The sequence below is a fragment of the Thamnophis sirtalis genome, unplaced genomic scaffold, assembly GCF_051295495.1.
Source record: "Thamnophis sirtalis isolate CommonGarterSnake01/CBP01778 unplaced genomic scaffold, rThaSir2_p1.2 scaffold_5, whole genome shotgun sequence".
Lineage (NCBI taxonomy): Eukaryota > Metazoa > Chordata > Lepidosauria > Squamata > Natricidae > Thamnophis > Thamnophis sirtalis.
The window spans coordinates 37,656,110-37,671,990 of record NW_028261385.1 but is presented as its reverse complement, the minus strand read 5'-3'; the positions used below and the strand labels follow the sequence as shown (position 1 = coordinate 37,671,990).

The 15,881-nt window shown below is 35.5% G+C and overlaps 1 protein-coding gene across 3 annotated transcripts in view; it reads right to left on the bottom strand.

Moving 5' to 3' along the window:
• Positions 1-15,881, bottom strand: part of MSH3 (mutS homolog 3) — a 57,240-nt gene that overhangs the window by 8,411 nt on the left and 32,948 nt on the right. For 2 of the 3 annotated variants that reach the window (XM_087715678.1, XM_087715679.1), the window contains exons 15-23: positions 15,198-15,366; positions 13,943-14,007; positions 12,309-12,425; positions 10,332-10,439; positions 9,983-10,097; positions 8,766-8,923; positions 4,037-4,223; positions 3,152-3,281; positions 2,420-2,594 (exon numbers count right to left, since the gene is read on the bottom strand). In XM_087715678.1, coding sequence (XP_087571804.1) covers positions 2,420-2,594; positions 3,152-3,281; positions 4,037-4,223; positions 8,766-8,923; positions 9,983-10,097; positions 10,332-10,439; positions 12,309-12,425; positions 13,943-14,007; positions 15,198-15,366 — 1,224 coding nt within the window. Of the gene's footprint in view, positions 1-1,310; positions 1,486-2,419; positions 2,595-3,151; positions 3,282-4,036; positions 4,224-8,765; positions 8,924-9,982; positions 10,098-10,331; positions 10,440-12,308; positions 12,426-13,942; positions 14,008-15,197; positions 15,367-15,881 lie in introns of all 3 variants that reach the window. The other variant, XR_015696671.1, reaches the window with a different exon arrangement.

Genomic DNA, 15,881 nt, shown 5'->3' with positions numbered 1-15,881 from the left:
CTGATATGGATAGCAATATATATAATCTGGAACTGGCTGATAGATTGTTGAATACAATTGAAAACTAGTTAAACCTAATTGCTTTTCTGTGTAACAAATATTGTTGAATAATAATTGATATTGATAGCAATGTATATAATGTGGAGTTGACATGATAATTAACAATGGGATATGAGAAAATACTTTTAGATTACACATAAAGAGTATTAACTATAATAATTAGCACTATTAAAAAACTAAATAGAATCCATACAATCCAATGTTAATTAATACTGGGAAAATGTTATGATATATGATATAATTGAATATTATGGATGTTTAGCTAAAATAGAATCTAGATTGGATCACTTCAATTTGTAATAGATATAGCTGAATAATGATTGATATAGATAGCAATATATATAATTTGGAATTGGTTGATAGATTGATGAATATAACTGAAAATTAGCTAAATCTAATTGCTTTTTTGTGTAACAGATATTGCTGAATAATAATTGATATTAATAGTAATGTATATAATGTGGAGTCGATATGATAACTAACAATTGGATATGAGAAAATACCTTTAGGGTATACATAAAGAGTATTAACTATAATAATTAGCACTATTAAAAAATTAAATAAAATCCATATAATTAAATGTTAATCAATATTGGGAAAATGTTAGGATATATGATATAATTGAATATTATGGATGTCTAGTTAAAATAGAATATGAGGATTTGATGATAATAGAGGATTTTACAAATAAGTAAATGAACTGCCAGCATGTGTTATGGACTAATTCCTTAGCATAACTAAGGATGAAGGATGTTTAAATAATTATAATAACTAAAACCGGAGGTATAATGATGTTGATATGGCAAATATTTGAGTTAAGATACTTGAATTAATGGGAGTCAATCGAAGAGAAGCACCAGAACATGTTGTAACCAGTTGATATACTTCCTATTTTTTCATAATAGATACCTGTGTTTTGTTTTGTTTTTCTGATTGTTGTCTTTGTTTTTTTCTGTATTATCTGTAATTGATTGATATATTAAGAAAGATGTTGTACCAGCTTTAAACTAAAACTAAAAAAACATTTAATAAAAAAAAAACAAATTAGATCATAACTGTTTATGAATGCTAAGTTCTCCCATTCAAATGTTTGGTTTTTATGTATATTTATTTCTTTCCCAAATTCTCACACAGTATATACTAGGATTAATAAAATAACAAAAAGTTGCAACAGTACTGTCATTACAGAAATTAAAGTACAGGTATTATAGTTATTTAATATTACTATGGGATGTGAATATGGGTTTTACCAGGGAATTGTGGCTGGAATTTATAAAGTTTTAATGCTGGAGGACTTTAATATCCTTTTCATGGGTTGGGTCCAGAGTTGGAACTATTTCAGGTTATTTCAGCCCCAAGTCAAGAGTGATCATGTCCAAATAAGATCATGTCCTATTGTTTACCTTGGAATAATTGACATGTGATCTGAAAATAAGGGGATATTGTCATCAATCCCTTTTCAGGTCAACTGCACATTTTCTATTCATTCTTTCCTATTAAAGACCTATCTCTACTATAGAAACATCTTAATTCTATGTATTTCTAAGCTGTTACTCTTTTCTACATTAATGTAGAAAACATATCTTGAAGATTGGGAAAATGTGGCAGAGAGATTAAAAAAGATACTACAGGAATTAAAACACTAAATTATAAATTATTTCCAAGTGATGGCAAATACATTGGAAAACTACTCTAATGGAAAATTTGACTTCCCCCCCAAAATCAGTATTATGATAATGCAAAGACTATTTTTATCCTACTTGGTTTAAACTTTTTTTTACATAGGCACAATCTGTTACTACCCAGTTCTAGTGCCTACATAATGTGTTTAAATAAAGTAGTATACATTCTCCTTCATATTTTCTTCACAATACTGTAAATAAAATTAAATAGAAAAGACTTTCCATAGGTCATATCACTACATACTATGTTCATTTGAGAGGAAAGCAACGTCTCAGGCATTTTTCCAAAGAAAAAGTAGATTGAAAGCACAGGAAAAATCTGAACGATACATAGCTTTTAAAATGGGGAGCTGCCATGCTCACTTGAAACCAATCCTAGAGATTCTTAATAAATGTCTACAAGATATACAGTACAGTTCAGCACATATGTGGATTTGCATGTATCCACATACACAAACATATGCAAGCCAAAAATCACATTTCAGAAAAGTCCAGAGCGAAGAAAATCATATTAACAGATATCTATTTCTAAAATTAGTTCCCTTTATTTAGCAAATATATACAACTCCTCTCACAGACAAATGCATAAACAAACATGCACACTTCTGAATTGCATTTCTCCTTGACATTTATAAATGCCATATTACAGAACAAAGTGAGCCAATCTATTTTCTAACCTTTTCACATCAGCTGATCTTTCTAGTTCCTTTGATTTATAAGCAGCTTTTTTAAGAATTTCTTTTGGCACATCTGCCAGTTTAGCAACATTTAGACCATAGCTTCTTGCAGCAACTTCTTTAGTTATTTGATAAAGGAAAGTAACACAGTCAAGATGATTTTGTTCTTCAAAATCTAAAAAGAAAAAAGAAACAATGAACTCTTTTAGTAAGTTTTTGAAGTTATTTTTAATCAGATACATGCAAATCCCAAATTTCTACCAATAGAACTCCAGAACATTCAATTTCTTCTCTGGACCATGTTGATTCAATTATTCTAGACATATTTGCAGTTTTATGGAACTTAATCTTCTAAACTGGAAGTGCTCTAAAGGGTTTTTAGGGGTTTATGACAAAACATATCTGGAATACTACAGAAACAAAATATATCTGGAATACTACTACATATCCCTTAAGAACAAAGGGTTCATTTCTGGAATAAGGACTAAGCCAAAGTATCACTCAGAGAAGCAACCAAATTCTGGGATTTTTCTGAATGTTCAGTTTCAGACATCCTTGTTACCACCAAAGACACCTAGTTCTCAGTAATTCTGTTGCTGAATATGTTTAGCTTTAATCATATTAATTGTTCTAACTCATACTAAGATGACTAAAATTAAGACATAAGACAACCAAACAGCTTTAAGGAATTACTGAAAAGAACTTATCAGTCTGATCAATTTGATAACATACCATCTTCTGGTTTACTATAATCTTCATTCACCAGAAAAGACATATGGTAGTTCTCAACATGGGTCGGATAAGCTCTTTCCAACTCACACAGTGGAGGATAATGGGTAACAAATAGTGTCAATGAACCAACCTAGAGGGGAAAATATATATTTAAGATTTGAAATTATGTCATCAACTATCAGCAAGCTGATAACCTATCATTTTCCTGTAACTAAATCTGATGTTTTAGTTTTGTCCTACAGCATAAAATGCTCTTCAATGAACATCAATATTTAGAATTTTTATACATTGTAAAATGGGCCCCAAATTGATCCTTCATTTTGCAAGTTAATCCTGGGTTATACAGAGGACAAATTCCTTCATCTAATTTCAGTTATGTTAAGTACTCTTCACTTATAACTTAAATTCTGGCATTAACTAAGTCTTAAAGAAGCATGGCCCATTTGTACCAGCCATTCACTTTCATACATGTGGGTACATTTTTAAAGCTGGTATTGTTAGTATGAGCACTTTTGTTCTATTCTATAAATAGAATTTCAATATCATTATTAAATTGCAAGGTTCTGTTTCGATCTTAACATCTAAAAATCTTTCCAACTATTAGTGAAAAAGCAGCTGAAGTAAGAACATTGTAAAGGTAAGGCTATAATGGGCAAAGTTGGTAAATACTGATTTGATTGATTTGTAAATATGTATTATTATTGTTTTAATTAATAAATTTTGTAGTGATCTTATATTCAAACTATCAAAATTGTTGACATTGACTAAAATTTCAAATACTTCCTTTCAATAAGAACCTAAATGCTTGCTACATATATCTATTTCCATCACTTTTTCTTTAAAATTATAATTTACTAATTATACTTAATCAAATAATATACTTACATTCTTAATGAAATGTTCTAAAGTAGCATACGCAATTGCAATTCCATCATGTGTACTAGTTCCTCTTCCTAGTTCATCCAAAATTACTAGTGAATGTGAAGTTGCTTTTTGAATAATTGCTGCTGTATCTGTTAATTCTTCCATAAATGTACTGCGACCTTTAAATACATTGTCTGAGGCACCCATTCTGCATCCAAAAACAAATGGTCAAAGAAGTCTCAAAATAAAAATGGAAGGAGTGTCTTGAATTTTTGTACAACAGAGATGTCAGCAACTAATGTACTTCAAAAGTACCTGCTGTATTTACCTCTGGTACTAGAAGAAAAAGCTAGATCAGAACTGTCAAACTCCTGGCCTACGGACAAGATGTGTCACGTGCTGGCCATGCCCACGCCTGGTTTAGCAAAGGGGAGGAAAAGTCCCAATTGTCATGTGATGTCAACATGACATGAGTTTGACACTCCTAAGTTAGATCAGCATTTTATGAACTTAAAGGCTACAGGGACTAATGAAGTATCTACAGAAATATGCCAAGTTACCAGAAGAAGAAACAGTAAATTTCCCATCTAATCCATCTTGAGAACACCACAGTGGCTAACAGATAGGAGATCAATCCACGAACCAATGTCAAAGAAGACTTAATGTAATGTGTTGTTTATACATTTTCATTAATTTCATATACTATGAATATAATGCTTAAGATCTATTGATGCAGATCAGAACCCTACATTGAAAGAAAACTGCTAGATGTTCAAGCTAGTTTTGGAAAATGTTAAGATATATTGTTGCTAATAGATGCTAGACAATTGAGAAAGTGAAAAAAAATACCAAAAGGAAGACAATATATGCTTGATTGTCTAGGTCTTTGATTATATTGATCATATGAAGCTGTGAAATATGCTTAGGGAAATTGGAATTCCATAATATCTTGTTATCTTAATGAGAAACCTAGGACAGGAAGTCTGGACAGAGGATGTAGAAGAACAATAATTCCAGGTTGGCAAAGAAGTCAATCAAGAATATGTACTCTTCTCCTACTTATTCAACCTATTTGCTGCCTATATATTTAAGAAGCTGGATTGGAAGAAAATACATGTGATTTTAAAACCAGAGGATGAAATTTCAATAACCTGGGCTGTCAATGACATTATTCTGATGGTTGAAAATGCAAATGAAAAGCTTCTTCAAGCTTCTGCAAGTTCTACTAATAAAAACCAAGGCGCCAAGGAGGAAAAAAGGGACTAAGATTAGACATTGAAAGACTAAACTGATGACAGATAGATCAAGATTTAGAATTAACAATCTAGACCCTGAATTGGTGGATAGCTTTGCCTTTGTGATGGAATGTAGTTTAGATTTCCAAGAAAAAGGGAGTGCATTCCAGAGAAGCAAAAACCATTCAGTTTAAATCAGGGGTCTTCAATCCCTGGGTTGCAGACCAGTACTGGTCTGTAGACCGTTGGAAACCAGGCCATGTAAGCAACGTAAGCAATGTAAGAGTGTGAAGCTACATTTTGCCCATGCAAACCTTCCCCTCTCGCTGCCACCGCCACTGCTGCCAGTCTGTCGAGACAGAAATGTTGGAGACCGGTTTAGAGAGTTTGGGTAAAAGAAAGATGGTTCCTCCCTATTAGTTCCGAAAGTATATGCTTCATGTGGGTGATAGTTTGCTTAAGTTTGGCAAGATGTGGAACAATAAGAAATTTGCTTGGAAGAATCACAACATTCCTTTCCTGGTTTTTGGAACCCGACATCCTTTTAGGATCAATTAAGAGAAAAAGGGATGTGGGGCTCACTGGCTAAGACACTGAGCTTGTTGATCAGAAAGGCATTTCTGTGGTTCAAATACCTCCGTGAGCTCCTGTTACTTGTTACTTGCTCCTGTTACTTGTCCCAGCTTCTGCCAATCTAGCAGTTCAAAAGCATATAAAAATGCAAGTAGAAAAATAGGAACCACCTACAGTGGGAAGGTAACAGCGTTCTGTGCACCTTTGGCATTCAGTCATGCCAGACACATGACCACGGAATTGTCTTCAGACAGCGCTGGCTCTTCAGCTTTGTAACGGACAAGAGCACTGCCCCTAGAGTCAGGAACAACTCCCACATATGTGCGAGGGGAACCTTTACCTTTACTTTAAGAGAACTAGCAATCAAAAAATATACTGGAGGCTAGCATTTGAATGGAAAAGATATTCAGATGCTATCATATCTCTATACCTAGAAATATCAGAAACATACAGCAATGTCCTTTGGAAACAAAAGTTGGACTTTGAAGAAACTTAATATGTATATTGATAATCTTGAGTTTTGCAGCTGGAGAAGACCCTTGGTAACACCATGGATAGCTAAGGAAACCAACAAATGGATGATAGAAAAAAAAATGCACAGTTCTCAACACAAGGCACAAATGATGAGGCTTGAACACATTATGCAAAACCCAGCTCCCTAAGTAAGGTCTTAATATTGGGGAGGATAGAAGAGAAGGTGAAGATGACAAGCAGCAAGGGGAATAGGCTCAATTATTGTGCTGATGGCTTGAAGAATATTTATGTGTGTGGTCACTGCAGCTGATACCAACAATGGCATATATTCTAGCAATCAAAATATGTAAGATAAAACTAAATGCATTTGATACTACATCAAATTATTTATCAGTACCTATTTCATGCAGCATACTCATGATATAGATATGTTATTCAAAACTAATTACTATGCCACTACATAAAGCATAAGTGTAATTTACCATTTCAACAAATTTTATTATGTTAAAAGTTTTTGAAATGTATTCAGCACTTTAAAATAATTCATCTTTCTTAAAACATAAAAGACAAAGCTTGAGTTATGACTGTACTGCTTATTTGACAGATCAAAATATTCTCCCAATATTGTAAGATTTCAGTTTGTAAGCCCTTCTGTGATTCAAAAAATACATAAAGTGGTAAAGACAATAGAATGGCAATATTTAATAATCTTATTTTACTTAATTTAAATAATTACTTTGAAGGAAACCCGAGACAGATACAACTATTCTAAAATTCCTTTCCCATACCCACCCCAAAAATGTCTACTTCCACCGCCAGGATTTGTCTTCCATATCTATTTTAACTGTTGTTTGTTTGTTTAATTAGGAAATTTTTATGGTCATGCATCTTAAAAAAACAACTCTTGAGTGATTAACTAGTCCACAGGGGGGATGGAATAATAAAATGCTGTAAACAAAATGAAAGATACAATTAAATCATAATGCAGTAACTAAGACACTGCATAACTAACTTATAAATTAAAGCATGCATCTGTCTCTCTAGGTTGGTCCTTCCAGATTTCAAAGGAGACAGGCACCATGGCACAATTGTTATTCATCAAACTGGTCAACATTAATATAAGCTACTGCTAAAATTATTACCAATAATTTTTCATATTTTTCACTGCATGTTAGAAACTGAGTGATCTGATCCAAAGAAGGATTTCTTTTCAAATATTAATGAGAAGACTCATTAATGAGAGACTCATTAACACAAATCAAATTTACCCAATTGGAAATTAGAAATTAAAGTAATTCAAAGCTAACAAAATACATTTAAGCATGTTAAGACTCAAAAGATGTATGTCCTGCTAAATTCAATAATCCAATTAAAATCGTAAGTATATATGTTGTACAGGTAATCCTCATTTAATGATGGTAATTGAGACTGGAATTTCTATCATCAAGCAATGTAGTTGTGAAGTGTTATATCACATGATCACATTGCTTAATGATAGCAATTCCAGCAGTCCTTGTTGCCATCATTAAGCAAGGATCATGGATTATTAAGGGAAGAACTCCTCACAACTACCTTGCTGTTGGTCCTGCAAGGAAGCTTGCAGGAAGTTGTAAGATCTAGATGGCTTATAATCAGGTCAGCTTGCAGCACAGAAGAGATTGGGATGGCTGCTGCTGGGTGGGAAGGATGCACAGATGAGCCACCATCGGTGGAACCTGTAGTTACATGGGACGACGGCGTATGAGATTTTCAGGTTTTTGTATTCCATAGTCAAGTTCTTCAGGAAGAAAAATCCATGGGAGTTCAAATGACTTATAGGACTGTCTTACAATCTTCCGTGCCAGCTTCCCTACTGACTCTGCTTGAGGGAGAACCTGGTAGGAAAGGTCACAAATGGCAATCACATGACCACAGAACATTGCAACATCATTAGAATGAGCTGGTTATTCTGTTAGCTTCTGGTTACCCCAGATCACAATCACATGACCATGGGGGTTGCTGAGACAGCCAGAACTTTGAGGATCAGGTGTAAGGACCACTCATTCAATGCCATTGTAGCTTTGAATGGTCACAGAATAATTGGTTGTTAACTGAGAACAACCTGCATCTGAATATATCAAACTTTTTTTGAAATTCATTTTCTATTTATTTATTTATTAAAGAGCTATGCTACTGTTATTATAGAGCTATGCTACTGCTTTGTTTTTTAATTCCATTACATGATGTGCAACTGGGGCTGATTTTCTTCATAAAACAGCAGCATTCTTTAATTGGCTTCTATATTAGAATTTAGACTGTTCACAAAAATACCCACAATAGGCATGTGGAGGCACAGGAAAAGGGATTAGTGCTATAGTCTTAAGATGTTAATGTGAATGTTTTGTGATAATCCTAAAAAAGAAAAAAAAACATATAACATTAAAACTGAAAAATAAGAGCTACCCCCCAAAATGTGTTTGTTATCTTACCTGGTGAATATACCGTCCACAATACCAATTCTTACTTCTTCAGCTGGTACATAAGAACCAATCTGTGCCATGATAGTAATCAATGCAACTTGTTTTATATAAGAGCTCTTTCCCCCCATGTTAGGTCCAGTGATTATCATTACTCTTTTACTATCTTCCTGCAAAATTAACACCATAATTAGACCATTTTAAAACAAAGCACATGGAAAAGTTTCAGACAGATCGTATACAGATCACCTAAACAGATTCCAAATTACTGCTCCAAAAAAATTCTACATTAGGGTGCCTCAGTAACATTTCATACACATCTTTTATTACTATTGCTTCACAAAAATATTAAAAATGCAAATGTAAGTGTAATAGCGAATATAATAGCTACATGGCATGGGTGTCAAACTGGATTTCTTAGAGAGTTAGGGTTGTAGTCCTCTTCTGTGGGCCGGCCGGAGGCTGTAGAGACAGGACGGGTGTCTCCTGCAGCACTGTGCCAGCCAAAACGGGGTGCAGAGCCCCCCCTCCCATGCCCCGTTTTTGGCCTGGACAGTCCCTACAGCACCCTGCCAGCCAAAACATTTTGCCCCTTTAGCTGACAGAGGCACCGTAGGCCGGCCGTTTGCTATTTCCAGGCAGGCCAGATTTAAACTCAGATTTGAGTTGGACAATGCTATGTGCATTGTCAGAACTGTTTAAAAAAAAATCACGTCATTCTGGAATAAACAAGTTTTTTTATATATATTAAAAATCTGAAGTGTTGCATGTAAACAGGAAGCAGCAGCATCAAATGATTTATTTGTATGTATTACTATCCTTTACCTGAATTTATGTACATACATATTTTCTGTCGTTCAAATCTAAACATGGATGGATGATATTACAACATTCTCTGTGATAAAGATCCATGACTAGTCTAAGTGATTTTTTCCTCATCTCTGCCATTTCACATGCCTCAAAATCTTCTCTAGAAAGACCCAAAGTCTGGAATATCTTTTAAAGCATGCAGAAAAGAAAGAGCCAACACAGAAATAAATGTGAGACTATGTAATTTTTTGTTTCATTTTCTAAGTGTACAACTTAAGTGTAATGATCTAAAAACCTAGGCATCATAATGGTATATTCTTAATTTTTAGACACAGTCGCCGTATTATTTAACAATTTTCTAAAAACTAAAACCAATGTTATGATCTTCTGATTATCCTAGCTCTTAAAAGTTTACTTACTGACAAGAATGTATCATTCGGAACATATTGCTGTTGCTCTCCTAGTAACATATCTATCACAGGATGTTTCCCATTCTTTATCATTATTTCTGATTTTTCATCTATTATGACAGGTCTGAAAAACAAATGTTTATAGACTGAATGTGGAATAAAGGCCCCAAATCATACATTTGCCTTATCGAGCTCGAAACAAGCCATCCCATTGATAATAAATGAAGCTCCATCAATTCTACCCAATAACAATCTGATCTGGGGGAGAATCTGTAGGTTTTCAAACATGGCATACAAGAATTGATCAGTACTTTTGTAAACAGTATTCCAGTACTGTTTGTTTTTTGTAAATGATTACCTGCAATAATCTCCTTGTTTGGCAGCCTCAGCCAAAGAAAAAACACAGTCCACAGTTGCTAGATGACCCACAGCTTGAGAGAGTGCATGATAATGCTCATTAAAATGACTAGAGAAAAGGACATTGGGAAGGAAAAAGAATGAATGAAATATTAATACAAATAAACTATAACCAGTCAGCAATGCTATATCCATACAAAATTCCTTACATACGTTGTCTGTTTTCAATACGTAGTCCAAGTGTACATCTAGTTACACACACAAATTTAAAAAAATATGATTGGTTTGATTGTTTATGATGCAATACTGGGAGATGATACAAAGAAGTTGGGAAATTCTGAAAGGGGAATGTAACACTTTCAAAGGGATTTGTTGTCTGTCAAAAGCTGCCTGGGTACAGCAATGTGATGAGAAGGAAGAGATAAGTCATCCATCACGAATGAGTACTATGAAAATAATAGTAAAACTGTCAATACAGATAGTTCTTTACTTATGGCAATAACTGAGACTTAATCTTCAGTAACTAATGACTGGCTACAGTCATTAAACAATCACCAAGGTTGTTAAGGGGATGGGAGAAAGAGCTGCCTGTACTCGTCCTCATACTAGGATGAATCCCTCTGGTGGGCAGCCCTTTTACTTTCAAAAAGCTGCCTGCCAGAGGCATCTTGCGCCATGCCAGGCCGAATCCCTCTGGTCGACAGCCTTGTTGCCCTCAAAGAAGCTGACTGAAAAAGGTCTTCACTGAAATACAGACAGGATTTGGGGACAGTGATTACAGATGGGATGGTTGCAGCCAGCCCCCAAAGACAACAGAACTCCCTCTCATTGCTGAAGGCTTGCAAAAATGCCGTGTTACATATGCTCCGTGCTAAGTTTTTTCATGGTCTTCTGACCCAGCTCCATAAAACAGGAGAAACCCTCTGAAGTTAAATCAATGATTCCTTTATTAGGAGTGCTGGCAGCCCCAGCAAAAAGTTTCTTTCACCGCAGGCTAACAAGTCTGTCCAGTAGGGAGATGAATAGTTGTCTGCCACATCTATTCATTTCCGCCCCCTGCCTTTTATCCCTAGAGCTAGGGTGGGGCTTCGCTACCAGCGGTGGTCTTCCTTCCCAAATGTCTGCTCACGATTTCCACTACTATCCTATCTCTCCTCTGCCTTCTGCACATCCGTGTATCAGGCACTGGACCAGCTATTCCTTCTCTTCCCCATCAGTCACCTCCAGACCTGAGGGCTGTTGACTCTCCATCTGAGAGCTGGTGGACAGCCTAAGCTCCATCTCTGTCTCTCTCTCTGCCAGCTCTATTCCCTCTTCCCCCTCAGAGTTCTAAGGCTACCTTGATGTTGACCCTGACTCCCATACCTCCTCATCTGATTCAGCTGCTGGAAGGGGCGGAGGCACAGGCCACAAAACATGGATTTGGGAATGGGCCTTTTTGGCCAAACCCAGAAATCAGAGGAAGTCATGTCAGCAACCAGTAGCAGCTTGTGCACTTCCCAAAATGGCTGCAAGGATGAGCATCACAAGAGAGAAAATTTCTCAAAAGATGAACTTAGCCCATATTAATGCTTTCTGTTAATTAATGGCCCCTAGGGCCAAAACATGGTGCAAATAAATATGATGTAATCTCTCATTTCTTTGTTTTGCACAAAGCTACTTTTCTGTGTATGTTGTAAATTTAAGAAAGTATTTTTTTTAAATGAGACTAATCATGGATCTTAATAAGCATCAATAAGTATGCACATCCAATAAGTGCCAATGAGCACCATGTTGCTTATCAGTAATCTAAGCTCAAAAATTTCAAAACCCCTCTAAAATACTATGTTTGTGAATTTTAAATACATTCCCATTAAAAAGGCAAGGAATATTTTCAGCTAAATTATACAAATCCATTAACCACTGATATGTCAGTTATAATCTGTTTCTATTCTGAAACCTACTTATTACAATAAAAAAAATTAGTTTGTAAACTTACTCTAAAAAACACAGCCATTCAGAATTGAAGTCAAGGACCAGTTGCTCACGTAGCTGATTAAGCTTTCTGTAATTTTCTACAATAAAAGGAGTGTGGAAACGGCTTACAACCTTTGTGCTTGAAGAAAGAATCAAACAGGACATAAATGTGATTAATCAATATTTTTTTCAGCAGTGCATAACATTAGGTCAGTATCTTCTTAGGATTAATATTTCTGAGAGTTCATTATAATATATGTGTGTGTGTGTGTGCACACACGCGTGCGTGCACATACCCAAACATACACATACCCTTCTCACTCCTATGGGTGGTTTCTGTCTTCCTAAATCTCAGCTCCTCTACCATAGTTCTGGGAGCTTCTCTTAGCATTGTACTCTTCTGGGCAAAGAGTTCTGATGTCATTCCTGGGATCTATTGGAGTTAGTCTCCCAACTTTGGAATCACAGCCTCAAGTGCCATTACTATCACTGGGACCAGTTTGGCTTTTACTTCAATAACATCCTTTCTACTTCCTAATGCCCTATCACCAGGCACAGTTTGAGGGAGGGGGGTGTCTGAGACTAAATGAAACAATTACATCTTCCAATAAGTTTGTATAACTGTTCTAATATTAACCCAAATCCTTATGATTTGTAATACTGATGCCAGCCAATTTAGCATAGTGGTTAAAGGAACTGAGCTAGAAACCAGGAGACCATAAGTTTTTGTCCTATCTTAAGCATGAAGCCAAATGTATCATTGCCTAGTCCTGTGATGGCGAACCTATGGCACACGTACCACAGATGGCACACGTACCACAGATGGCACACAGAGCCATTTGTCAGGGCACATGAGGCTTGCCCTGTCAGCTGGCCAGCACATGCATGCTAACTTCAGGCTTCTTTTGAGGCCATTTTCCACCCTCTGGAGGCTTCAGCAACTTCCCTGAAGCCTCTGGAGCATGAAAAACCAGCCCTACGAGCAAACCGGAAGTTCGGAAAGAGACTTCCGGTTTGCTCGTAGAGCTGGTTTTAGCCCTCCGGAGCATTCAGGAGCCCTCAGGAGGCTTCCCTGAAAGCTCTGGAGGATTAAAAATGACACTACGGGCAAACCAGAAGTCACTTCTGGTTTGCTCGTAGGGTTGTTTTGTGCCCTCCGGAGCCTTTAGGGAAGCTCCTGAAGCCTCCGGAGGGCTTCTGGGGGGAGGGGTGTTTTCCGTCTCCCCAGGCTCCTATCAAGCCTCTGGAGCTTGGGGAGGGCGAAAAAAACACACCAAAAATGGGGGGAGTGGTGGTTGTGCCCGTATGCACACTGGGGTTGTGCGCAAAGCATTATGGGTGTGGCACGTCCATGCACAACCTCCATGCGCTCCCCCCACTTTTGGCACGTGAGCCAAAAACGGTTCGCCATCACTGGTCTAGTCATTCTCTCTTAGCTCTAGGAAGAAGACAATGACAAACCACTTCCAAAAATGTTGCCAAGAAACTGTATGGTCTATTTTGTTACTGGGGCACACCAAAAGTGATATTGTAAAAAATGATTCATATATTTTACTTTAGCACTTTATTTTTTCTCATCAGAAACATCGATATATAAACATCACTGAAGCAATTAACACAATAAATAGTAATTCAGATGTATATTAAACTACATACCTGCTAACTTTAATCCAATCTAATGGTACAGAAGATACAACTGAATTTTTAACTTCAATCTGAAACTGAAACATCAAACAATAAAGTATCAAATGATTAATACTGTTTTAGAACAAAATTGTGTAGTACAGGTAGAAGTTCTTCATAGTTATCATGGATGCATTTGATGATATAATTCTGTCCCAAAAATATTAGTATGTATAAGTGTGTAAGGAAAAGAGTACAGCAATGGAAGAAATAGTCAAGCAACGATAAGATAAATAAGAACATCAGTTCAAATGTCTATTACTATCAGGGATATTAATTTATTTCAGATAAACAATTTGAGTTAAAGAATGGAACTAATCACCAAGCTTATACCAGTTCATAGAGCAATATATACAGGTTTTCAGACTCTCAAACACCAAAGAAGAAATGAAGGCCACTTCAGGTAGATAAACTAAAGCACCAATCCACAAAATACTTCTGGATAGTCTTCCCTACCTATTTGTCTCATATCATCTCCCAAGATTGAGGCACAAATTTAGAATCTGTGTGCTACAATGTGCTACAAAACACTGAGATCTTAGAAAATTGGAAATATATTACTTTGTACAGTATTCTGAAAAAAAAACTCTAAATCCTCTGCTTCTTTGCCAAATATATTATTTCCTTATCATATGTCTTATGAAATGAACCTCAAAACATTTCTCTATTTTGTAATTTTAATTACCCCAAGTTAAACAGAATTGTGGGTAAAGCATTGTCCTAGAGGATGTCCTATTAAATTGTTCTCTTTTGGTCTCTGTACCATAAATTAGCTAATGCACTTTTATATAGTGCTTAGTTCTTATAATTACCGTAACTAACATTCAATTATTAGCAAAGGTATACTTACAAACAGATGTTGACATTCTCTAATTTATATTATGACAGTTGACACTTTTAATAAAGTTTACCCAAAACTTTAATTTTATAATATAACTTCTGGTACATTGTTAGTAAATTTACATACTGAACACATTTTTCTTTAAAAGTTACTAGCTTTAAAACAACTCATGCCAACTCCTAATCCTGTTAGCAAAAACCATAAGGTCAATGATAAGGGATTCTGGAATTTGTATTCCAAATTACCAAAGGGCGGTAAACTGTTTAGCTCCAATCTACTCAGTAAAGGACAACAAAACTGCTGCTGTAAAAACATGATCACAACTACATAAAATTTATTTAATGTTGCATAGACAAACATACAGCATAACAAAGTCTATATATATACCTCTTGCCCTGATACTGATATGTAGTCCACAGAGGAGGAATTTAGCATTCTTCGTACATCCTGAATATGATTCTTGATTTGAGAGAGTACTGTCTGAATCTCACCCCTTCTCTTTCTTATTAAAGGAAAATCATCGAGATCCTTGAATAGTTCAGTTTTGTCCCCAATTCTAAAAGAAAATTCAAATAAACTTTTAATTCAATATCATAGATGTTTGTTTAACCCTAACAAAATGATCAAATACAAACAAATAATAATATGAATATGATCTAGGAGACTATAATTTAATTGTAGAAAGAAAATTATAAGAACCAGAAAAAAAATTTTTAAAAGAACTTCTGCAGTTAGTTTAACTGCTTATGTGTAAGGGGGGGGGGGGGGAAGAGAGACACAAATTAAAGAGAAAAGAAAAAAAACCAATTCTGTCTGATTTTCAGAGATTATTGTCAAAGATCATAATTCTACACAATAGTTGATCTTAGGCAAAGTCTAAGAAGTGAACTTGCCTGAATCGTGCACTGGCTGGAGAAGTAGTATGAGACACACACGTCCCTTCTTTTTTGGAAATGCCAAAAAAGAAGTGGTGCACCCAAGATGGACCACATCTAAACTCTAATGAGATATGAAAAATCTGGCACATCAGTTCAAAATTGGGTTAGGCTGAGATAGTCTTACAGAATTTAA